This window comes from Myodes glareolus, chromosome 5 (assembly GCF_982192425.1).
Source record: "Myodes glareolus chromosome 5, mMyoGla1.1, whole genome shotgun sequence".
NCBI lineage: Eukaryota > Metazoa > Chordata > Mammalia > Rodentia > Cricetidae > Myodes > Myodes glareolus.
In genome coordinates this window covers 43,091,092-43,118,255 of record NC_142030.1, presented here as the reverse complement: position 1 = coordinate 43,118,255, position 27,164 = coordinate 43,091,092, and the positions used below count along the sequence as shown (strand labels likewise).

Below are 27,164 nucleotides of genomic sequence, written 5' to 3'. Positions count from 1 at the left end.
TTATTAGCTCCAGGTACAGTGACTGGATCCACCTAGATAGACGGAGCCTGACTAATAATTAATTTACATTGCTTTAATTTACAATCAGAGGGGATGAAACAATGGATTTATAAGGAATCCTTTAAGAGGAAAAAACAATTCTTAGAAATACAAACTCTAATTAGAGATGAGACCTCAGTTCTATTTAAAAAAAAAGGTTGGTCTTACAGTTGAATGGAAGATCGATTGGGATTGAGCTCTACATCAAATATCTGAATGTGTCTTCTTATATCCTTGATTTTAACAATTATTTTGAGACCTGCCTCTCACAACATAAATGCATATGATGTGCTTGGGATCATCATACACACATCATACATACATTATGCCTTGTGTATGTGTGAACTGTAGAAACATTCATACAGCTAGATGTATTTGTTATTGATATTTCTTGTTCTTTTTAAACATTTATCTTGATTTTTATGTGTGTGTATACACACACATATATGGATGTTTGAATATATGTGTGCACACATATATGTATGCAGGTGAGTATGTGTGTATATACACATATATACATATATATATATATATATACATACATACACATACATACATGCATAACTCGGGGCGATAGCCACAGAGTCCAGTGAGGTATTAGACCCTGCATCTGGAGTTATGGCACCCTGATATGTGTGCTTAGAACTGAAGTTCTTCCTCTAGAAAAGAAGAGCAGCAAGTGCCCTTAACCCTTGAGCCATCTTCTCCAGTTCAATTTTTGTCTGTTTGTATGTTTTCTACTTTTCTGAAATGACTTTCATGGGTGTTTGACTTGTCCTGGCTTTCTTGTGACACACAGAGAGTCCCATTTTTGCAGAAAAAGTCCCATGTCCCTGAACTTCTTCAGCCACAGGAAAAGAGAGACACTAAGCCACTCAATTCTTAATTTTCCTTTCTTAAGTGTGTGACTTGCTGTTTAAGTGGTATTTAACTTCACAGCTGACACCAATAAATCTGAGCCAGAAACTGACTGGTGGTTATATCCGTGGCGATTTTGAAGTATGCTTCTCACAGCTGCAGTAATTCTTGGTGATTTGTTAGAAATGCAAACATTCAGGGTTCCATCAGTCCATAGTGATTCAGAGACTGAGCAGTAGAATTTGAAACCTCTCTTTCTAAAATGTTCCCATGGTCATGAGGTTAAGGAAAGTCCAGGATTATGAATTTTCAGGAGCACCAGTATGTTTGATTCTTGAATGTTTCTAACACTGTGCCCGTGTCAGTGAGATACTGTGGCAACCAATGGAGTAAAGAATGAAAGTGTTTTCCAAGTATTTGGAGAACATGAATAAAGGTAGGAATTGAGTTCAGGAGGCCTCAGGTGTGCTCTTGTATACTGTTGCTCAGTTTTTGGTTGAGCCTTTGACAAAGATAGAAATGCATCCTTTGAAAGACTGAGAAAAGGCTAACATCACATATCTGATGACATCATCACTTATCTAGCAGATTCGGGCTAGCTGTGGTATATTAAAACAGGAAGCATATGAAAAACAGCATCATAGTTAACTCTAAGAAACTGTAATTCTGATGTGATGAAGTCCTTCTACATGGGCTTGTCTTTCTATTATCAACCCAGAGGATGCCAGAGAGTTAAGAGAGGCCAGGAAGTTGCACGAAGGCTTTCACCCTAGGCACTATTCCTTCTGACTCCAAAGAAAGGAGAGTGGAAGAATTATCTGTAATAAAGCAAACGTCATGGGGCATCCCTGGGATGAACTAGAAACCCAGAGCATTGGAAACTGCCAGGAATCTATGAGGGTGACCCCAGGTAAGAGTCTTAGTAATGAAAGAACCTAATCCTGAACCATCATTCTCCTGTAACCATGCAAGACTTCCAGGAGAGGGACTAGGGCAGCAATCCAGCCACATTTTGTCTTGCCTGCAAGATGTGCTGGGGTAAAGATGGCACACAAATTGCAGGACTGACAAACCAGAGTCTGGCCCAGGTGGAGACTTATACCCTGAGAGTGAGATCCCTGCTGAAGGCCAGGGTTCAGAGCCTGGATACCCCAGAGACTGCCAACAGCTCTTCAGTGGGGGTTATTGTTCTAGTCATGAAACATTTCCCCCCTTTCTCTTTCTCTCTCCCATTCTCTTTTTCTCTCTCACTTTGTTCCTTTCATTTTTTTAAATAGTGTCCTATATATCTAACTAGGCAGCCTTAACACTTTCTAAATAAAAAGAATGATTTTTGAACTTCTGATCTTTTTGCCCCACTTTCTCAGTATTGGGGCTATAGCTGTGTACCATTGGGGGCCACTTTTAAGCAGCACCGGGATGAACCTAGAGCTTTCTGCAACCTGTGATTCATTTTGTCAGCATATTCAAGAGTTTCAGTATTTATCTGTCAGCAAGTCTGGGAATGAAATTCTCATGAGGAAGAAAGGAACGATACATGCAATTCAGATTCTTTTGTCCACAGGACAATGTAATGATGACCTGAGAGTCAAAGCATTGATCCCTGGTACCTGTAAGGAACCTGGTGGGACCCAGATATGTTTCCACACTTGCTTCTGGTTCTGAAGTTCTGAAATCCCTGGGAAATACATCTGAATAGTTTGTCTGCTTCTGTTACACAGAATTCAATTTGGGGGCAGTGCTTTGTAGATTAAAAACAAAACAAAACAGTATTTAGAATTTTTTTATATGTATAGAAGACAGGACTGCAAATGGGCCACTCTGAATCCTGACATAGATCCTTTCATTTTCAACTAAAGCCCACTCCACAAAGTATCAGCAACCTGTTTGGATGGCAGAGCCAAACAGTGACAGCAGCATTAGTGAATATTTGCTGTGGGGCCCTGGCAGAAAGAGAACGCAGCAAGACAGGCTCACACCATTTTTCTTCTGCCTGAACCGCACCCATTATTTTCAGCTTCCTGTCACATATATTGTTACTAGAGACACTGGCTGAACAGTTCAAAGAAATTTGAACAGCCTTTGGGGAACACTGGGAAGAGTGAATCATTACCCCCCGCGTTCTTTGTATTTTGTGGTGGTAAAGGAACCGCGATTTCTTGACTGTGATTGTCTTTTTAAAAAGTTTTCGTCATTTTACATACCAACCACAATTCTCCTCTCCTCAACACCCACAAGTCATCCTGTCTTCCACTCCTCAGAGAGGGTAAAGCTTCCTATGGGGAGTCAGCAAAACTTAGCACCGTCAGTTGAGGCAGGACCAATTACTCTCCCCACTGCATCGAAGTTGAATAAGGCATCACAGAGAATGAATCCCCCCCCCCCATAAGCTCCTACACCAGGGATAGATCCTGGTCCCTCTGCTTGGGGTCGCACAAATAGTCCAGGCTACACAGTTGTCCCCTACATGCAGAGGGCCTAGTTTGGTCCCATGCTGTCTCTCCAGCTATAGAGTCAGTAAGCTGATTCTTACCTGTGCGATTTGACAGATGTAGCTTCTCCTCTTTCCTCTTAGTCTGAGTGGGTTTGAGCAGTGAATAAAAACACAATTAGACAGTCACAATTAACTTAGAATATGACTACTTGCATTTCAAATAAGAGGTTTGAGATGTTATCTTTTAGATTTCAGAATAAATGATGACTCACTCAAAATCTTTTGTAATATCCAGTTTTGTAAATAAAGAAATGAATGTCGACTCTGTACCACTAAAGCAGTCTGAATTCATACCATTGTGCTGCCTGCTACTGATTTGTCAACTGGAAATTCCAAAAGTTTTTAAGACCCCAATTTCTTTGAGAATCTGGGTACAAGAATTATATGCATCCTTTAGGCTTTTCTGAGTTGAATTAGTCCCTACAAATGCATTGAAATGTGTCTCACCATGCTCAATCGTGTTCTTTCCTTCACTTTTTTCCAGAAGTATTTATCAAGTGCCTGGTTTGTGAAAACTAGAAGTACAGAATAGAGCAGGTGACCGGCTAGGTTTGTGAGAGCTTGGTGTTTGAAGTTTTGAGTGTGTCCCTTCCACCACTAAGCACATGACCTATATTTAATGACCTTGCTAACCACAGTGTCTTAACACTGAAGTTGGCTGCTTAAAATGAAATGTTGATGAAATGGAGTTTGAAGACATGAGTCATTCCAGAGTACAATGACAGGCTCAAATTTGGAAGTAGGCTATGAAATACCAAGTCCGAGTTTCCCCTCAAGAGCACAGCTTGACCACGGAAAATGTCCTGAAGTTAACTTGTCTCCAAACTGAGAACTGGGTTCTGTAGCTCTGGATGTGCCTCTGGTTGTACTGCACTTTTGTTGGCAAGTCTTCTTCCTTGCATTTAATAGACTTGAATTTTAAATTTAGATTTAGAAATAGATGTAGGAAAATAGCACCAACCCTCCAGGCTTTTTACCAAATTCCCCTTATCAGTATTTCACAGTGCTGTGATTTGTTCCTTAAAACTAATGAACTCACATTGATGAGCAATTTCCTAAAGCTTCTGCCTCATTCTGACTTATGGAGCACTGGGTGTTGGAGAGAGGTTGTTTATTTGAATCACAACTGTATCCTGTCATTCACTTTGTGTCTCCTTGAGCATCCTGCTCTGATACAATTTCTAAGACATCCTTTGCCATTACAATCTTGATAGTATAGAAGATCACTGATTAGGAAGTAAATGGGGTGCCTCGGACTTTTAGTTTATTTTCTAAGACTCAATAGGGATTGTGGATTTTAAGGATAAAGGACCTCGGGGTGAATCTCCCCACTTGGTGTGCTGGGGAACTGTCCTGCCTTGAATAATGTTGTCTCCATTCTATTACATTTATGTGTGTGTGTGTGTGTCCCTGTCGTTCTGTCCATTTGTCTGCCTGTCTGTCTTCCTGTCTGTGTGATGTCATGGCACACATATATAGGTCAGAGGACAACCAGAGAGATGTGGTTTTGTCCTTAAACTGTACAAGACACAGGGATTTATCATGGGTTCTAAGTCTTGGTGAGACATGCCTTTACTCACTGAGCTATCACCAGATGTGAACATTCTTTTAGTGGATAAATAAGAATTATATATAATTGGTGATTTAATGTATCATGGTATAGAAAAAACTTACCAGCTTATTTTATTACAAAATATAGACTAGTTGATTTTCTCTGAATGCAGTGTAATTTTAGGTTAATTTATTGATTTGAGTAAATATCCCTTTATTGAAGATAAAACAAAGACAAGAGAAAACATGTGTCTTTTTTTGTAATTTTATTAAATTATAAAAGTTTCCATTACCACCCCTCCTCCCACCACCCTCCTACTCCCCTCAATCCCTCTCCTCCTCCCTCTCCATCCCTAAGAGCAGTCAGGGTTTCCTGCCCAGTGGGAAGTTCAAGTTCCTCCAGCCTCCCTCCAGGTCCAGGAAGGTGAGTGTCCAGACGGACTGGATCCACAAAATCCAGTATATGCAGAGGAAACAAGTCCCAGTGCCATTGTCAATGGCTTTTCAGAAAGACTCCGGGCCAGCCACATTCAGAGAATCCGGTCACATTCAGAGAATCTGGTTGGATCACGTCCTCTTTCAGTCCCAGTCCAACTGGCCTTGGTAAACTCTCATTAGATCCGTCCCCTTGTATCCGTGGGTGATCGCATCCCTCGCAGTCCTGATTTCCTTTTTCATTTTCTTCCTCCTTCTGCTCCTCATTTGGACCTTGCGGGGCTCAGTCCGGTGCTCCAATGTGGGTCTCCGTCTGTATCGCCATCCATCGTGGGATGAAGGTTCTCTCTGCTCTTGCCTTCTTTGCTCACGTTCTCTTTCCTTCTGCTTCTCGTTTGGACCTAGGGAGTTAAGTCCAGTGTTCCAATGTGGGTCTCTGTCTCTATCTCCATCCATCGCCAGATGAAGGTTCTATGGTGATAAGCAAAATATTCATCAGTATGGTTATGGGCCTAGGCCGTTTCAGGCACCCTTTCTTCTGTCCAGAGAACAATCTGGGGATCTCCTTGGACCTGGGATCCCATTTATAATCAAGTCTTCTGTAAACCCTAAAATGACTCCCTTAGTTGAAATATATTCTTCCCTGATCTCATATCCAACCTTCCTCCCTCCCCCCATCCCAGTCCACCTAGCTTTCCCCATTCCTCCCCTACTCCCTTCTCTCTAACCCTCTCCCCTTCCAACAACCCTCCCACCCCCCCATGCACCCGAGGTTACCTAGGACTCTTGTCTATTTCCAATCTCCAGGAGGATAAGTACATGATTTTCTTCAGGTTCACCTTCTTATTTAGCTTCTCTAGGATCACAAATAATAGGCTCAAAGACCTTTAATTATGGTTAGAATCCACATATGAGTGAATACATACCATATTCCTCTTTTTAGGTCTGGCTTACCTCACTCAGTAAGGCGTTTTCTATTTCCATCCATTTGCATGCAAAATTCAAGATGTCATTGTTTTTTACCGCTGAGTAGAACTCTAATGTGTATATGTTCCACACCTTTATTAACCATTCTTCTATTGAGGGGCACCTAGGTTGTTTCCAGGTTCTGGCTATTATAAATAGTGCTGCTATGAACATAGTTGAACAAATGCTTTTGTGGTATGATAGGGCATCTCTTGGGTATATTCCCAAGAGTGGAATTGCTGGGTCCTGAGGGAGGTTGACTCCCAGTTTCCTGAGAAACCGCCACACTGATTTCCACAGTGGCTGCACAAGTTTGCATTCCCACCAACAATGGATGAGTGTTCCCCTCATTCCACATCCTCTCCAGCATAGGCTATCATTGGTGTTTTTGAGTTTGGCTATTCTGACAGGTGTAAGATGATATCTCAAATTTGTTTTGATTTGCATTTCCCTGATCTCTAAGGAGGTTGAGCATGACCTTAAGTGCCTTTTGGCCATTCGGAGTTCTTCTGTTGTGAATTCTCTGTTCAGTTCAGTACCCCATTTTTTAATTGGGTTAATTAGAGTTTTAGTGTCTAGTTTCTTGAGTTCTTTGTATATTTTGGAGATCAGACCTTTGTCTGATGAGGGGTTTGTGAAGATCTTCTCCCAGTCGGAAGGTAGCCTTTTGGTCTTACTGACAGTGTCCTTTGCTTTACAGAAGCTTCTCAGTTTCAGTAGGTCCCATTTATTCATTGCTTCTCTTATTGTCTGCGCTCCTGGGGTTCTGCTTAGGAACTGGTCTCCTGTGCCTATATCCTGTTGGAAAGACCTCCCCTGCTCTTGGATTGGGAGAATCAACATAGTAAAAATGGCAATTCTACCAAAAGCAATCTATAGATTCAACGCAATTCCCATCAAAATTCCATCAAACTTCTTCACAGACCTTGAGAGAACAATAATCAAGTTTATATGGCAAAACAAAAAACCCAGAATAGCTAAAACAATCTTATACAATAAAGGAACTTCTGGAGGCATTACCATCCCTGACTTCAAACTCTATTACAGAGCAATAGTATTGAAAACAGCTTGGTATTGGCATAACAACAGAGAAGTCGACCTATGGAATCGAATAGAAGACCCGGGTATTAACCCACAAACGTATGAACACCTGATATTTGACAAGGAAGCTAAAGGTATACAATGGAAGAAGGAAAGCATCTTTAACAAATGGTGCTGGCATAACTGGATGTCAACCTGTAGAAGAATGAAAATAGATCCATATCTATCACCATGCCCAAAACTGAGGTCCAAATGGATTAAAGACATCAACATTAATCCGACCACTTTGAACCTGATAGAAGAGAAAGTGGGAAGTAGTCAACATGTGTCTTTTTATAAATGAATAGGGGTCTTCCCTTATGAACCCAAGATCTACACATTAAATTTAAAATTAGCAAAATATAGTTTTGTGTCTTTATCAATTGTTTGGAAGCTTAAAATACAACAAACACATTCTCAACTATGTGGTCAAAAATAGTTGGAAGTTAAGCATTTCGTGATGAATTCCCAGATACTGTTTCAAGTGAGGAGTCTCCATCAGGTGTGAAGGCTTTACTAAGTCCTAAGTACACAGCCTGGCACCTGGCACCTTACAGTGTTTTTAGAATATGTAGCTGGAGGATTCCATCCCACCCGGTTCTGCAACCAGTCAGACCCAAAGAAACACACAGAGGCTTATATTAATAATAAACTGTTTGGGCGATTACCTCAGGCTTATTACTGACTAGCTCTTATGACTTAAGTTAACCTATAAGTCTTATTTATGTTTAGCTACGTGGCTTGGTACCTTTTCTCAGTGCAGCATGTTCATCTTGCTTCCTCTATGTCTAGATGGCAACTGCAAACTGAAACCTTTCTTTTTCCCAGAACTCTCCTACTTTGGTTGCCCTGCCTATACTTCCTGCCTGGCTATTGGCCAATTAGCATTTTATTAAACCAAAATGAGTGGCAAATCTTTACAAGGTACAAGAACATTATTCCACAGCAGGAATAAATGGGCATTGCCCTCTATATTCAGAAGAACAGATTAGTACAGTTATTGGGGGGATTGGAAGAGCCCTGACTGCATTTTTTAATTATAAAACTCACTGTAAATAAGAACATTGTTTTAGGATTAATACGATCTGTGTTACATACCCTTTTTAGATCAATATATATATAAAAATACTGGTCCATAGGAAATGCTCTTAGAAGGAGGATGTTACCAGGGAAATCTCTGCCTTGGTCATTCCTTGAAATACATGCCCACACCAATGCCCTCTGACTTTATTGCACTGACACACTGGGTTTAAAGTATGGTATTTACAGTCCTCACTCCCCATAGAGCTGAATGCAAAACAAATTTAGTGATTGTAGCAAACAACTGCTTGTGATCTTACCATGGACAATCACAGTCATGGCAAAGATTGCCATTAATGTATCCCTCTTTTATTAAATTTCCAACTTATACATTTCATGAAGTATTTTACCCTGCTTCACTCTGTCCTACTGTGAGGCCCTGTATCATTTCCTTAAATTCTGGAGATTTCTGATATCTGTAGCTCAAGAAAAGGCAAATTGAAATGGTTTAAGAAGTACATAAAATTCATTTTATAGTATAAACCCTTGATAAACTCGATGCTGGTAATAAATTTAGAGAAAAGTGTTTTGAATCATTTTTGTTTGTTGGTGACATTGAACAGTTATAGACCTATCTGAAAGCTATTGGTTTTTTGCTACTTCAAGACTCTTAGAGAAAATTTGGAGCTATTTTCTGGTTTTTAATAATGGGAATTTATTGGGGTAGTAAAAGTTAATCAGAAGGTGGACATCTTGGGACTGGAGAGATGTTCAGTGGAACAGGGCAATTACTGCAGAGGCAGAGAAATCAAACTTAGTTCCCCTCATTTATGTCTGAAATTTTACAACCACTTGCAATTCCAGCTCCAGGGAATCCAGTCCCTTAGTCTGGCCTCCACAGATGTATGTGTACGTGTGGGGCACGTACACACACACACACACACACACACACACACACATGCACGCACACACACATCATATATATTTACCCATACCATACACCATTACAAACAGATCACTGTCCCTCACACCCACTGACAAATGCATTTATCTTCAGACTTTTCATTATGGCATGAAACAGTGACCATGGAAGTCTATGGAATGACATATGGAAGAGCAAACTAAGGGTAGTTGGAGAGGTAGGCTGAGAGTATTCGGGAGGCTAAGAGGTTAAGCATCAGCTGAGAGGCAGAAGAAAGATGGGCTTAGGTAGTACCCAAGAACAGATTTTATTTGTAAATGATCATTGGGTATGACGAACGTTACTGATATACTGATTGGCATACATTCAGGGAATTTAGTGTGTCTCTGAGGGAAGTTAGGGTGAAGTGGTTGCACTTTGAAGGTTGATCTCTCGAGATTTAGTATCAGAACTTGGAGCCAGAGGGTTATTGGATTACAATACATCAAGACTTTCATGATCGTCAACCTCTTGAAATACTAACGTGGTATGACAAGCCTGGGATTCCTTGAGAGTAGTGTCTTTGATTGACTACACCTGCCATGAACTTCCTGCACACATGCTGAAACAGAGCAAGCCTTTAATAAATATCCAGACTAGAATTTCACTTATTTTTATATCAGTGCTTTTGGTACCGGGTACTGAACTAGAATTCTTTATGAATACAGCCATGATTTCAATGAGCTGCTGAACTGAACACAACAATTGTGATACTAATATCCTGTAAACTTTTTCCTAAGCCCGTACCAAAGGATTTATACTAATATTTAAATAAAGAAATACATGTATTAGGAGGATAAGAAGACAGGAAGTAAGAAAAAGAAAAGCAGTGAAGAGCATTCATCCTGTATCTTTATCTTAAAAACTATTGGCATTGAAATGTGTATATAAAGAAGGAAACATACTAGCACATTTCCTTCAGGGAGGCAGTATGTTCAGAGACATTTGTGTTATGCCTATTCTGTGGCAAGAGGATAGTTTCTAACTGTACTTGTGTATGTTTTGAGGCATCATCTAACATATTTTAGTGTGTGAAATTAGTTGTGATCATTTGTGATGGATGTCAGGATTAAGTCACAGGTGTCAAAGCATTCCGGCTACATACTGTTATCATTTTTAGCAGTTTTTACATTAGTGATGTGTTTCTGAGTATGGAGAGATGCTGCCATGATTTCCTAACTCTTTCTCCTGTTCTGTCTTGAATACAGACAGTACCACAGGGACAACAGTGATATCAACGACAAATGTGGAAATGCGCAAGAGCAACGCCGTAACAACCGAGATCTCTAAACCGGAAAAAAGCCCCACAGCGGTGGCAGCCACTGGCAACAGCTCAAGTCCCTCCACAGAGACCGAGGAAGAAAAGGCAAAGAGGCTACTTTACTGTTCGCTATGCAAGGTGGCTGTGAACTCTGCCTCGCAGCTGGAGGCTCACAACAGCGGTGAGATGCAGGCCTTTCCTTTTTATCTCAACTGCTCTGCAATTATCTTCCTCTGAACAGATTAGCTCGTTTGCAGCAGGGGAAGCAGCAGGAGCAGAAAACTGACAGTTATTACATGGAATCCACCAGCCAGTAAAACATAAAAATGACAGGCAGCACATCATTTATGTGGGGACAAAGGAAGGTTTCCATGGCTTGAGGTCAAGAGTATGTGTGCTGGTGTGTGTGTGTGTGTGTGTGTGTGTGTGTGCTGGTGTGTGTGTGTGTGTGTGTGTGTGTGTGTGTGTGTGTGAAGCATCAAGAAATAAAGTAAAATGTCATTTCAGAATATGCTTGGTATTTATGTACTTTCTGTCATTGTTTCTCTCTTACTATACACTTGCTTCCACATGAAGCCTCTATTCCAGTGGTTCTTAATCTTCCTAATGCTGTGACCCTTTACTACAATTCCTCTTGTTGTGGTGACCCCTAACTATAAAATAATTTTGTTGCTCATTCATAACTGTAATTTTGCTATTGTTATGAATCATAATGTAAATATTGAATATGTGGAATCTTGGATATGTGTCCCTCAGATGGGGCCAAACCCACAGGTTGAGAACCCTTGCAACACAACCCAATGTTGCTGCTGCCCAGACACAGTTCTTATCATGTATTCTGCAGTTAGTATCGATGTCTGAGCCAAATCAGTGTGATGTGTGCAAGTCTACTTCAGAGATTTTACTATGTACACCAGGGAGGCATTATTAATTGGAATGAACACAGAGAATATCATGGAACAAACAGGCAAAACAATGACTCAAGCCTGTTTCTCTTACTTAAGCATTTTTAGTGAGTTATTTTTATCTTTTCAAACGTTTTAAAATGGAAAGAAGCAAACTGAAATATAAAGGATCAGGATAGAACTGGCCTTCCAGTTATGTATGGCTCCATCAAGTTGCTCTCTTTCTGTTTGCATATGTGAGATATTTACATACATGGTAACATATACATATGTGTATATGTGTGTGACAATATATGCATTTGATTCTTTTTATTTGCGCATATATACTTAAGCACATGAGCATTTCTCTAAAACCTTAGTGATTGCCAAGATCAACTTTACCCTAAAATTCTGGCTTACCCTAAAATGACAAGCCAGGTTCTGCAATGAATATACTAGATGGCATCATTGTGGTTCATGTCTTGGTTTCACGTTACTGATGGAAGTTTCACCACTGGGCAGTGGCAGTGCTACACGGGTGACGCAGAAGTTTTGACTCAATTCTCCAAGAAATGGTTGCAAGTGGAGCGTGAGCCCCTCAGCTGCGTCAGCAGAGTTCGTGAGATAAAAATAAAGAAAAGCTTTTTGCCCCAAGTCAGTATCTACAACATGCAGGTCTTCCTTGATGTGCATACATCAAGAGTTAGTGAACGAGACCCACATTGGAGCACTGGACTTGGCTCCCTAGGTCCAAATGAGGAGCAGAAGGAGAGAGAACATGAAGGAAGTCAGGATCATGAGGGGTGCATCCACCCACTGAGACGGTGGGCTGATCTAATGGGAGCTCACCAAGGCCAGCTGGACTGAGAGTGATGGAGCATGTGATCAAAATGGACACTCTGAATGGCTGGCAATGAAGGCTGACTGAGAAGCCAAGGACAATGGCACTGGGTTTTTATTCTACTGCATGGACTGACTTTGTGGGCGCCTGGTTTGTTTGGATGCTCACCTTTATAGACCTGTATGGAGGGAGGAGGATCTTGGACTTCCCATGGGGCAAGGAACCCTGACTGCTCTTAAGACTAGAGAGGGAGGGGAGGTGGGGAAGGGAAGGAAAAAAGGGAGGCGGGGAAGAGGTGGAAATTTTTAATAAATAAATAGATTAATTAAAAAATGTATAAAAAAGTGTTAGTGAACACCATCAGGATTCACTTACTCCACAAACATGTGATCATTCTGTGTAATGACAGTCAAAAATACAAGCCAACCATGCCTGTGTGGTTTGAAAGTATAAATTTATAAGAATTGGGAGTACTTTGAATTTATCTAAGAATTCTCTGATTTAGGGGCAAAGGAATCGTGCGTGTTTCATTGAATCACATGAGCTTATTAAATTTATGTTCCAATTGTGTGGTCCTCACTTCCACTTTGTGTGGCAAAATGTCTCAAGAAGAAATACATGTGTATTTATCCAGGCACAAAACCTAGGAATTCCAAGATTTTAACTTGAGACCTGGACAGGTGTCACTTTGGGAAGAGACAGAGAAAGAACCCTTGGTGTCTTCTGCTGAGAAACTGGAAGATGGCTGAAAGAATCTCATTTGAGTTTTAGCAGGACTTGTTCCTCATGTCACTGTATAGGACTGTTCTCTTGGGAAGAACAGCCTGTGCCAACCACTGCTGCTACTCCTCTTCCTTGTATTTTTCTTCCTGAATCGGAGAGATGTTTCTATTTAGAAAGTGCCACCAGACAGTCCGGCTCATTTAGGTCTTGTTCTGCCCTTGGACTAGAAGTGGTGAAGGAAGAAGACAAAAATAGCCAGTGACTTTTGATTCCTCCCCAGCACACACCGTGTTTGATCTCGGACTTGCTCTATTTTTGGTAACTACAACAGTGACAAGAGGTCACAGACTCTGGACTTCAGCCTCTGGGCATCTAAGTGATGTAATGGTGTCCATCTCCAACTCCAGCTGCACGGTCATACATGAGTAGCTCCTGGGGTCTTTTGTGTGCAGTCTTCTGTAGGGAAATCCAAGGGGTGGGTGTAACGAAGAAAGCCTCCATATGCGGCACACTTCTGCTGGAAAGGATGTAGAGTTAAAGGAATCAGCACAGGATTGTTGCGGGGTATTTTAATTTGACTTCTTAGAGTAGCACATCCTGAGGTAGAGATCTGAATGCAGATAGATATTTAGAGAACAGAGCGGTCAAAGCTAGGAGACTAGGAAAAAGAAAGGATGAAGGGAAAGCAGACAGCACAAGATGCTTCACTTAGCTGGTTTTCAATGAGAGCTGCTGGTGTCAACAGGCAAAACTGTTAATATTTAAGGGCTGGGAAGCTTGGCTCAGATGGCTCAGACATTGACAGTGCTTGCTACTCTGGCATTGGAGCAGAATCTAGTGTGTAGTACAACTGGCAAAACTTCAATCTTCAGGGGATCCAATGGCCTCTTTTGAATTACTCACAGGTACATACATGCATGTGCACCTGCACACACACAGTAGAATAAAATAAATAGGTTTTTAGCTTTCCAGTTATTTTTTTGACAAAATAAAATAAAATAAAATCATTACAACAAGACTAGATAAAGCAACCAAACAGAGAGAAGAGAGCCTCATGAGCAGGTACAAGAATCAGAGACCGACTTCTTCCCCCGCTCAGGAGTCCCATTAGAATTACTAAGCTGAAAGTTATAGTACATATACAGAAGACCTGGTACAGAGCCACGTAGGCATTGTGCTTGCTGCTTCAGTCTCTATGAGTTCTTATGAGCCCTGCTGAGTTGATTCTGAGGGCCTTGTTCTCCTAGTGTCCTCCATCCCCTCTGGTTCTTACCATCTTGCTGCCTCCTCTTCAGTGGGATTCCTCAGGCTCTGAAGGAAGGCATTTGATGGAGACATCCCATTTAAAGCTTTGTGATTAAATGATTTTCTACCTGTGTGTTGTCTGGCTATGGGTCTCTGTTCTCGTCTGCTGCAAGATGAAGCTTCTTTGATGATGACTGAATAAAGCACTGGTCTATGAGTACAGCAGAATACCACTTTTATTGATGCTTTTTATGGATGCTTTTCTCTTATGTTTAGCTTGGTAGTTTTTGGATTTACCCTACGTCTCCTGGGCTTTCTAGTCTCTGGTTCTTAGTCACCTAAGTAGTGTCAAGCATGGGTCCCATCTTGTGGCAATGGATCTTAAGTCAAATTAGGTATTGGTGTGTTATTTCCACAATCTTTGTGCTATCATTGCCTCAGCATACCTTGCTTGCAGGACATATTGTAGATCAACGGTTTTATGGTTGGATTGGTATTTACTTTTTTGGTAGCCTGGTGAAGGCTCCATGTAGGCACAAGCTCAACTTTTCCATGTTTAATGAATTGTGTAGGTGTTGTGGTTGGCAATGGGCTCTGTTGTCAGTTTTCAGAAGCAATCTATTGTCTTGACAACAGCTTGGGATTTTGGGGTATATCTATGGGATCACCTTGGCAAACAACTCAATTGAATAGAATCTAGTCCCAGTATTAGATGCCTTGTTTGGTGATAGGAGATGGCCAGGTGGTATTCTGTATGTGCCGCTATTAGAGACCATATTAAGATTGCCATCATATATTTTAGGGTGTTTCCACTATACTAGGTTTTCACATAATCTCTCCTTAGTTCCATATGTCTCTTTCCACATTCTCTCCCTCAATTCTATTTTTCCTCACCCTAACCACCTGATCCTCTCATTCCTGTCCTCAACCTTCTCCAGTCTACCCATAAAATCGACTCTATTTCTCCATTCCAGGGAGATCCATGTGTGCCTGTCTCTTCCTCTATATCTCTAGGCCTACAGGTTGTAGGTCAGTTATCAGACTACAACAGATCTTAAAATCAAACCTTAATTTGCTCAGGAACTATAAGCCAGTCAGATGTTTTGGCTTCAATTCCCAGTTCCGAAAATAGAAGTCTTCATTTCATATGTCACCCTGTTCTCTTGGATTTCAAAGAACAAATGACAGAATTCAGAGCTGTACTGACTCTAATTCTGCTTTCTTGTCTTGTGGTGCCATTTCTTATTATCTACTGTGTAATTTCTAAAAACTGTAGTCATGAAGGAGTCATGAGCCATACCCCCACTATTCATAGACTTTCAAAATGTTAGAAGTTTAGTGATGAAATAAAATCCTGACTTGTGTGTCTAGAGCCCAGATTTATGCCTACTCTAGGATAAACAGTGGCCATATCCTCCTTCTCCCATAGTATCCACATCAATTGATTAAAATATAGGCCAATAGGATTACCCATAGTCTTTCACTGATGGTTTGAGAGCTGATGGGTTATAGTGCTAGGGGAATGAAGATTTCTAAGTTCATTTAGTCCATTTAATGATGTGGTGTTTTTTCCTGAATTTTTTTTTGATGCACTTGAGAAAGTCCTATTCACCTTGGGTCTCTCCACTGTCCCTTTGCCTAGCTGGAGAACAACACAAAACTTCTCATCTTACTCTGCAACTAGTTGTAGGTTTAAATAGTAGTTCTCTTCAGAAGCATCCAAGCCAAGGGGAAGAGGATGTTTCTTCTTTATCCAAATAATAATTGTCTCTTTCTCCCACTGAGAAGAGATAATATTTAAAGTTGAAATATTGTCCACAATACTGAGTGTTTCCTCTACAGCTTTGGGCTGCCAGAGAAAAGCTAATGACCTTTCAGAAAATGTTCCTGATTTATTTCTAACACTTAGAAATGTATTCCTAATCCAAACAAATGATACAAGCATATTTGGGTAATAAGAATTTTCATCAAACTCTATCCATAATGCAGCCAAGTAGCATGAACTAGAAGTAATTTAATATTTATTCTCAAATAAGATATCTTCTTATGAGAACATGTATTGGGCTGGAAAGCTGTCTTCTCTGATCTGTGTCTCTCACATCTCAGTTTTTAATGGTGTTATTTGAAGATATGATAGTTTTTAAGAGTCAGATATTGTGGGAGCAATGCTTGCAGAAGCACAGCTATGATCACTTGTCTGGGAATTGGCGAAGCTGTTTTGGCTGCTTCTCTTCATTCCCTCTGCGAAGGTGTCACCATTTGGCATTGTGCTTATTTGGTTTGCATTCCATGCCACTGAATACAGGATTGGAACAAACATTTCTGCTTTGCCATACTTAGAAGCTCTCTGGAGATGATTAGTAAACCCACAAGGCCATGGAGACCCAGTTCTTCCAAGTGAGCAGAAAACCCCTTTAATCTTGCATGAGACAGACACAACCTTTATAGAAGATGCCTTTAAAAAGAAAGTCCACTTGAACATTGATGTTGTTCTGCTAATTTTGATTTTGTTTTACTCTACATACTTGAAAAGAGAAACCTTTGAAATGGCTTGTCACTCAAGCTGATGACTAATTTGGGCAGATTTGTTACTTAATTGCATGGGACATTGACTGTTTGTTCCCGTTCTCTCCAAGTTTTAATGAGCACAAAATATACGCTATTAGGAAGAGGACTTTACAGAGTTTTAAGATACTTGGAAAGTTTCATGATTCTTAAAATTCCTAGGGATTTTTTCTTCTATGTTAACAAAGCTAAAACAAGAGAAGAGAAAGAGAAAATTGACTAAAAGTTATTGGGCACATGGAATGCTTGGAGGAACCCTTAAAAAAGGACATACTGTAAATAGGGTGCTCAAATGAAGAGCAGTATGGCTTTCCCTTCTTGGGCTGGGGATGTCGAGACATGGAGAAACCTAGCAAGTTGGTGGAAGAGGACTACAGGATCTCATCAATAGTCTGAAAACAGAACTCTTCTAACATGAAAAATCATACTTTCTGCTTGATATAAATTAATGTCTAATACCTCCACTGATGCTCATTGATCATCTACTGTGAGTTAGATATTGGTAATGTAGCTATGAGCAAGACCTGGCTTCTGCTTTCAAGAAGCCTTAGGATAATACAGGCCAAAAGATATGTGTATTTAACCCATATGCAGAACTTATGTAAGCTACTTAGCTATGGTCAGTGTTCACAACTTTATTATTATTCAAACTCTTTGCTCTGCAGTTTGAATTTGACACTAGCTAGAGTTTTCAATGATTCACTGGTTAAGCGCACTTGCTTCTTTTACAGAGGATGCAGGTTCCATTTGAAGCATCTACATAGTGTTTCACCCTGGTTCCAAGGGATCTATTGCCCTCTTCTGTCCACTACGAGTACCAACATGCATAGGTCACATATACCCAAGAATGCACACACACACACACACACACACACACACACACACACAAAAAAAAAAAAAAAAAAAACACACAGTGCAGACTTATTCCTTCCTAAATTCTCAGAGGCTGGTGTGTTAAAGGTTCTTTTTTTCTGATGTGGTAATTGTAAAAATAGCAGAACTTTTCATAGGTAGGGCCTACTACACCCATGCGTATAGGGGCAGTACGAATTAGACTGACTAGGTCACTTAAGGGAAAAGAGGACATGGAGTTGTGGGGAGAACACTGAAAGAGTAGACAGCAGGAGCTGGAGGAGGGGACAAGATCAAAATACAAAGCTTGAAATTTTCAAACAATAATTAAAAATACTGTGCTGGGAAAAATGGTGGGTCTAATGGAAGGTCTTTAGGTCACTGGGAGTATATGCACAGAGGAGCTTGTAGGTTCCTATCCTCTTTGTTTGCTGTCCTTCCCTGCCTGAGAGGTAGATGACTTTACTGAAATAGCTCCTGCTATGAAATACTTAGTTATCAAAATTTCCTGAGGCCATGAAACCATTCAATGAAAGACTGAGATGTCCAAAATCAAAAGCCCACACATACCTTTTCGAAGTTAATGCTTTTGCTATTTCCCCATAGTAAGCCAAAACTGGCTTCCACAAGCCTCCTCCTTGTCCCACTTGCCTATGAAAGAGATATCACATGCTCACCACTAACTTCATGTTCCTTTAAATTATTTTCAAGTTGAGCTTCTCATGTCTCAACAGCTAGAAAGCCACATGGCCAATAGACGTGGTTTTTACCTTGGATCTGTGAAATTGTGGCAATCCTTACCACTGCAGACATCCTAATTATAAAGCATGCTGGCACTGTAGTTTAGAAATTCATTGCAGAACCATGAAGTGAATGATTGGGTTGGCTTACTTGATAAAAATAACTTGTGTATTTCTGTGCATATTTAGGATTTAGCCATTTCATATTTATGACCCTTTACTGGGTAACAAACAGAAGAAATGACTTCAGAGCCATGAAAACATGTATTTTATGGCTATGAAGTTAAATGGCATGTCTTGCTAAAGGTGGCCTAATGTGCAAAGGAATGCTGGTATTGCCAGTGAAGTCATTGACTTAGAACATTCCTGAAAATTTACCCATAATGCTGTGATTCTCCTGAAGGCAGAAACAGAAGGAGATGTATAGTGGCACATATGCAAGCTTTGGGCTTTTTGAATTTTTGGAGTTTGCTCTAAAATACATATAACTTGATAAATTCTTTAAACAAACCAAAAGACCCTAGGTGAAATTGCATATGCCTTCAGTCTTAGTATTTAGGGGACTGATATAGGAAAATTGTAAGTTCATTGCCAACCAGAGCTATCTTATATAGTACAACCATGTCTGGAAAAAATGGAAAATAAGAAATAAAGAAGAAAAATCCACTTGTTTTCTCTGCATATACTGGATTTTGCGGATCCAGTCCGTCTGGACACTCACCTTCCTGGACCTGGAGGGAGTCGGGAGGAACTTGAACTTCCCACTGGGCAGGAAACCCTGACTACTCCTAGGGATGGAGAGGGAGGAGGAGAGGGAGTGGGGGGAGTGGGTGGGTGGTGGGAGGAGGGGCGGAAATGGAAACTTTTATAATTTAATAAAATTACAAAAAAAAAACAAAAAAAGAGATAAAAAAAGAAAAAGAAAAATCCAAATTACTTGTCTTAGTCTGTGTCCAATTCTTGGAAGAGACACTATGACTATGGCAATCTTTCTAAAAGAAAACATTTAATTGGAGCTTGCTTATGGTTTCAAAGGTTTAGTACCTTTGGCAGGAAGCATGGTGGCACACAGTCAGACATGATAGCTGAGAGTTCTACATCTGGATTCACAGGTAGCAGGAAGAGGGGTGGGGCAGGGAGTGTGAAGCTTCCTTGGGCTTTTGAAAGACCAAAGCTTACCCCCCAATGACTTATTTCCTTCGAAATGGTCACATTTCCTAATTCCTCTCAAGTAGTGCCTCTCCATAGTGGCCAAGCATTCTAATATATGAACCTCTGGGGGCCATTCTTAGTCTAACTACCATACCAGTTTATGGTAAAAGTAATAAAAAAAACTCTGTTTTGACAAATAACTAAGCATCCTTCATTATGTTCTTCTTGTTTGTCTATTGACTATTGAGTAGGGTTGAATAAGGAACACGAAAGCATGGAGTCATGTCCTGTTCATACAGGGCTTATGCTTAATGTGTTGGGAGAGTCATACGGTTTTTCACAGGGAAATTCCTTGGTATTCCCATAGTCAGAGTTCTAGGGCATTCTGAGTAAAGGAAGCTTCTGAATGTTTGCTGTTCAACTGCTTATTGGCTCATAAGGATTCTCCAATGTCTTGTTTCTTCTCTCATCACCTCTGACCACTGGGACCCCCAGTCTGCACAGAGTTTCCCAAGGTTTTTAGGACACTTGACTCATTGTGCGTTTTGTATTATAATCCCATGTCACCTTCACCCCGGGGATTCTACTACCATAGCTGTCCTTCTATTTCTGCTAGGGCCTTTGTGATGTGAAGAAAAAGGTTTCCTTGTCTCTGTTTGACACGTTGCTTTTTCTTGTCTTGTCTCTTAACAAATTGAATTTGCTGGTAAAACTGGGAAACTAACCAAAGTACTACAATATTTAAACATTTATTTTTCTCTCATACATTGATCCCTGACTGCGGTTTCCCCTCTCTTCTCTCCTCGCCATCCACTTCCTCTCTCCCCTGCACACCCTTTCCTCCAGATCCACTCCTCCTCTGTTCCTTTAAAAAAAATAGCCTCCCACAGATATCAACCAAACATGGCATGTCAATTATCATAAAACTAAGCACATCTCCTCATGTCTGGATGAGGCAGTCCACTAGGAGGAAAAGGTTCCCGAAAGCAAGCAAAAGAGTCAGAGAAAGTCCCCGTTCCCACTGTTAGGAGTCCCACAGGAACATCAAGCTACATAAAGGTAACACATATACAGAAGACACAGGTCAGGCTAGACCAGCTGCTATGAACATAGTGGAGCAAGTGACTTTCTATCGGATGGATATATTCCCTGGGGTAGTTAAGCTGGGTTGTGAGGTTAGATTGATTCCCAATTTTCTGAGGAATATCTGTCTTGACTTCCATGGAGGCTGTGCAACTTGCACTTCCCCCAGAAATGGAGGCGTGTTCCCCTTGCTCCAATTTCTCTCCAGCATGAGCTGTCACTTGTGTTTTTTGATCTTAGCCATTCTGAAATATATGCAATGGAATCTCAAAGTAGTTTTGTTTTGCATTTCTTTGATGGCCAAGGATGTTGAACATTTCTTTAAGTGATTCTAGGTTATTTGAAATTCCTCTGTTGAGAATTTTATGTTTAGACCTGTACCCCACTTGTGATTGGATTATTGGTTTATGTCTAGTTTCTTGAGTACTTTATATATTTTGGATATTAACTGTCTGTCAGATACAAGATTTGTGAAAATCTTTTTTCATTTTGTAGATTTCCATTTTGTTCTGTTGACAGTGTCGTTTGCCCTTTAGAAGCTTTTCAGTTTCATGAAGATTCCATTTGCTAATTGTTGATCTTAGTGTCTGCACTATTGGTGTTCTGCTCAGAAAGTTGTCTCCTGTGCAAATGCATACAATGCTGTTTTCCACTTTCTCTTCTATCAGGTTTCTTGAGGTGTTTGATCCACTTGGACTCAAGTTTTGTGCAGGATGATAGATGTAGATAGATTTACATACTTCTGCAAGCTGACAACCAATTAAACTAGCGTCATTTGTTGAGGATGCTTTCTTTTTTCCATTGTATAATTTTGTCTCGTTTGTCAGAAATCAGGTTTCCATAGATGTGTGAATTTAGATCTATGTCTTCAATTCAATTCCATTAATCCTCCTGATTGTTTCTATGCCAATACCATACAGCTGTTATTACTATAGCTCTATAGTAGAGCATGGAATCAGGGATGGTGATAACGCTGGAAGTTCTTATATTGTACAGGGTTGCTTTTCCTGTTTTTTTGTTGTTGTTGTTTTTCAATATGAAGTTGAGTGTTGTTCTTTCAATATCTGTAAAGAATTGTGTTGGAATGGTGATTGGGATTGTGTTAAATCTGTAGATTGGTTTTGGTAGGATTGCCACTTTTACTATGGTAATCCTACCAATGAGCATGGGAGAGCTTTACATCTTCTGGCATCATCTTCAATTTCCTTCTTCAAAGACTTGAAGTTATTGTCACATATGTATTTCACTTGCTTAATTAGCCTTGCACCAAGATAGTTTATATTATTTATGACTATTATGAAGGGTGTTATTTCCATTATTTCTTTCTCAGCCAGTTTGTCCTTTTGATATAAGAGAACAACTGCTTTTAGTTGATCTTGTATCCAGTCACTTCACTGATGGGGTAAATCAGCTGTAAGTTATTTGGTAGAATTTCTAGGGTCACTGTGTTTACTATCATCATATAATCTGCAAGTAGCAATACTTTGATTTCTTCCTTTCCAACTTGTATCTGCTTTAGTTGTCTTACTGCTCTATCTAAAACTCATACTACATTGAATAGATGTAGAGAGAGTGAAAAGCCTTGTCTTATTCCTGATTTTAGTGGAATTGCTTTGAATTTCTCTTCTTTATTTTCATGTTGACTATAGGCTTGTTGTAAATTGCCTTTATTTTATTTACTCATGTTCCTGTATCCCAGATTTCTCTAAAACTTTTATCTTTTATGGATGTTGGATTTTGTCAAAGACTATCAGTATCTAGTGAGATGATGGTTTTTTACTTTTTCAGATTGTTTATATAGTGGATTTATAGACAGATTTGTTGAGAAATCCCTGCATCTCTGAGATGAAGTCCATTTTATCATGATGTATGATCTTTTTGATGTGTTCTTAGATTCAGTTTGCAAGTATTTTACTGATTGTTTCTGAATCAATATTCATGGAGGAAATTGCTTTGTTATTTTCCTTCTTTGTTGAGTCTTTGTGTAGTTTGGGTATCAGAGTGACTGTGACTTTATTTTTTTTTGAAAGTAAATTTTATTAAATTATAAAAGTTTCCATTTCTGCCCCTCTTCCCAACACCCTCCCACTCCCCCAACTCACTCTCCTCCTCCCTCTTCGTCCCTTAGGGCAGTCAGGGTTTCCTGCCCTGTGGGAAGTTCAAGTTCCTCCCCCCTCCCTCCAGGTCCAGGAAGGTGAGTATCCAAACAGACTGGATCCCCAAAATCCAGTATATGCAGAGGAAACAGGTCCCAGTATCATAGTCAATGGCTTTTCAGAAAGACTTTGGGCCAGCCACATTCAGAGAATCCGGCCAAATTCCGAGAATCTGGTTAGATCACGTCCTCGTTCAGTCCCCGTCCAACTGACCTTGGTAAACTCTCATTAGATCCGTCCCCTTATATCAGTGGGTGATAGCATCCCTCGCAGTCCTGATTTCGTTTTTCATTTTCTTCCTCCTTCTGCTCCTCATTTGGACCTGGGGGGCTCAGTCCGGTGCTCCAATGTGGGTCTCCGTCTGTATCGCCGTCCTTCGCCAGATGAAGGATCTATGGTGATAAGCAAAATATACATCAGTATGGTTATGGGCCACGGCCGATTCAGGCACCCTCTCCTCTGTCCAGAGAACAATCTGGGGGATCTCTCCTTGGACCTGGGATCCCATATATAATCAAGTCTCCTGTAAACCCTAAAATGACTCCCTTAGTTGAAATATATTCTTCCCTGATCCCATATTCATCCTTCCTCCCTCTCCCCCCATCCCAGGCCACCGACCTTTCCCCATTCCTCCCATACTCCCTTCTCTCTAACCCTCTCCCCTTCCATCAATCCTCCCACCCCCCCATGCACCCGAGGTTACCTGGGACTCTTGTCTATTTCCTACCTCCTGGCGGATAGCTTGGATGGAAATAGAAAACGCTTTACTGAGTGAGGTAAGCCAGACCCAAAAAGAGGAACACGGTATGTATTCACTCATAAGTGGATTCTAACCATAATTAAAGGTCTTTGAGCCTATTATTTGTGATCCTAGAGAAGCTAAATAAGAAGATGAACCTGATGAAGACTGTGACTTTATAAAAGAAATTTGACAACGTCTCTTCAGTTTCTATGTTGTCTAATAATTTGATAAGTATTGGCATTAACTCTTTTTTGAAAGTCTGGTAGAATTTTATGCTAAAACTGTCTAGTCCTGAGTGTTTTGTTCGGAGACTTTTAAGACTGCTTCTTTTTACCTGGGGATTACAGAATGATTTGAATTGTTTATTTGACCTTGATTAAACTTTGGTAAGTGGTATTTATCAAGAAAATTATTTATTTCTTTGGTTTTCTAATTTCATGAATTACAGGTGTTTGAGGTATGAACTAATGATTCTTTGGATTTCCTCAGTGGCTGTTGTTATGTTCTCATTTTCATTTCTGATTTTGTTAATGAGAATATTTTTTTTTACTTGTCATCTAGTGAATTTTTGGATAAGGGTTTGTCCATTTTGTTCATTTTCTCAAAGAACAAACTCTTTTTTTTTGATTCTTTGCATTGTTTTTTTTACTTCTACTTTATTGATTTCAGCCCTCAGCTTGACCATTTTAGCTGTCTACTCCTATTGGGTGTGTTTTCTTCCTTTTGCTCTCGGTCTTTCAGGTGCATTATTAACTTGCTAGTATGAAATCTCTTCAATTTCTTTATGTAGGCACTTAGTACTGTGAACTTTCATCTTAGTACCACTTTCATTGTGTTCCACACATTTTGATATGTTGTTCATCTATTTTCATTAGGAAATCTTCAAGTTCTTTTATATTTCTTCCTTGACACAATAATCGTTTGTAGAGAGTTGTTCAGTTTCAGTGAGTTTGTAGACTTTGTGCTGTTTATGTGTTGTTGAAACCTACTCCATGGTAGTCTGGCAGGATTCAGGAGGGTGTTTCAATTTTCTTCTACTTGTTGAGAGTTGTTTTGTGACCTAGTGCATTGTCAGTTTTGGAGAATGTTCTTTGAGATCCTGAAAAGAAAAGGTATTCATTTTGTTTGGCTGAAATATTCTGTAGACATGTTGTGTCTATTTGGCTCATTCTGCCTGGTCGCTCCAGTATTTCTCTGTTTCGTTTTTATATGGATGACCTATACATTCGCAGATGTGAGGTATTTAAGTCTCCCACTTTAAATTATATGAGGGTCAGTGTGTGATTTAAGCTTTAGTAGTGCTTTCTTTATAAACATGGGTGCCCTTGTTTTTGGAACATGGACGTTAAGAATTAAAAAAATATCATTTTGGTTGACTTTTCTTTTGATAAGTACTAAGTGGCCTCTATGTCTTTTTGCTAGTTTTGTTAACTTATTTGGAGGTCTATTTTGTAAGGTATTTGAATACACTAGCTTGATTCTTAGGTCTACATTCTTGGTGAATCTTGTTCCAAATCCTTATTCTGAAGCAATGTCTATTTTTGATGTTGAGGTATGCTTCTTCTAGGTATTAGAAGGATCAATATTGTTTTCTTGTCCATTCTCTTAGTCTGTCTTTTTATTGGGAAATTTAGTCCATTGACATTGAGACAAATGATCAGTAACCAATGATTGTTAATACTTGTTATTATGTTCTTGCTGTTGGTAGTGGTGGTAGTGTGTGTGTGTGTGTGTGTGTGTGTGTGTGTGTGTGTGTGTGTTTCTGTTTTTAGCATTTTGCTGGTGAGAGATTATTTGATGCCTGTGTTTCTGAGAGTTTAGCTACCATATTAGGAGTTTTCCTTCTAATGCCTTCTGTTGCACTAGATTTGTGTATAGTTTCTGTTTAAACTTGGCTTTATCATGTAATATCTTATTTTTTTCATCTATGGCAATTGAAATTTTTGTTTGATATAATAATTTAGACTGATGTCTGCATTCTCTTAGAGTCATCAGGGCATCTCTCCAGGCCCTTCTAGATTTTGAAGGCTTCATTGAGAAGTTGGCTATAAGTCTAATAGGTCTGCCTTTATATTTTACTTGTCCTTTCCTTTGCAATTTTCAATATTGTTTCTTTGTCTCTGTGTTTAGTATTTTGATTATTATGTGGAGAGGGCACTTTCTTTTCTGTTCTAATCTATTTGATGTTCTGTAATGTTCGTCAACCTTTATAGGCATGTTTTTATTCAGGTTGGGAATATTTTCTTCTATAATTTTTTTGAATATGTTTTTGGGACCTTTCAACTATTCCGATTATTTTTAGGTTTGGTCTTTTCATAGCGTCTCAGATTTTCTGGATGTTTTGTATCAGGGATTTTTCAGATTTAATATTTTCTTTGACCAATTTATCTATTCTTCTATTGTATCTTCAATGTCTGAGATTCTCTTTTCCATCTCTTGTATCCTGTTTGTGATACTTGAGTCTGTCGTTCCTGTTCTCTTACCTAGATTTTCCCTCATTGTAACTCCCTCAGCTCGTGTTTTCTTTATGACTTCTATTTCTATTTTCAGGGTTTGTACAGTTTATTTCATTTACATTACCTTTAGCTGTCATTAAGGGATTCACTTATTCCCTACACTTGTTTGTGTTTTCCTGTATTTCTTTAAGGGACTTGTTCTGTTCCTCATTAAGGACATTTATCATCTTTGCCAAGTAGGATTTAAGATGGGTTCCTCATGCTCTAGCTATGTCGGAATATTCAGTACTTGCTGTAACAGAATGGGTGGGGTCTGGTGGTGACATATTGCCTTGACTGTTGTTGATTGTCTTCTTGCGGTGGTATTTAGGCACCTGTGTTTGAGGTGATTAAAGGTATATGTGAGAATTTCTGAGTTTGTCTTTGTTGGATTTGCATAGAGGGTCTCCAGGCAAGTTGGAGTCTGAACTTCTCATGGCAGGAGTTACCTCCAGTCCATCAGGAGGTTTCTGCCTGAGTTGAGGGCTAGAGATCTGGTAGGCTTGGAGGTGTGGGAAGAATAGGGAGGTGTTGAGAGAAGGAGCTATTGGAGTTATACTGTAAGGGTTCTGGTGTGTAAGGGTGTGTTGTTGGTCCAAGAGTGGGGGCTTTACTTTGGGATCTGGCTGATGGTGTGGCATCTGTTGGAGCAGGCGCCTTCTGTCAGAACATCAAAAGTACTATAATTTTAATCACTTATGGCATTGGTTGGCCCTCTGATACCGTGGATGTCATTCTAGTGATATTTGTGAGTATATTGTTTCATTTTTCGCAGAGACAAAGTAATAATATAATTAACATAGACGATACATCCTATATGAGACTTTGGGTGACAAAAGACTCATTTTATAGTTAAAAGTCTTAAAGAAGAGTACCTGGACTTTTGCTGCTCAGCGTTCATTTTGAGTGTACAGGTGTCTGTGCTTTTCTTCTTTAACACACAGGAGACAGCGCATAATGAAGGGTTTAGCCAAACACATTCAAACAGCATCTGGCACTGTGTTGTTTGTGTGGATCCCTT

At 39.8% G+C, this 27,164-nt stretch overlaps 1 protein-coding gene across 4 annotated transcripts in view; it reads left to right on the top strand.

Moving 5' to 3' along the window:
• Positions 1 to 27,164, top strand: part of Znf385d (zinc finger protein 385D) — a 948,781-nt gene that overhangs the window by 912,054 nt on the left and 9,563 nt on the right. For all 4 annotated transcript variants that reach the window (XM_085687890.2, XM_085687889.2, XM_048421350.3 and 1 more), the window contains one exon: positions 10,613 to 10,846. In XM_085687890.2, the coding sequence (XP_085544016.1) occupies positions 10,613 to 10,846 (234 nt within the window). The remainder of the gene's footprint in view (positions 1 to 10,612; positions 10,847 to 27,164) is intronic.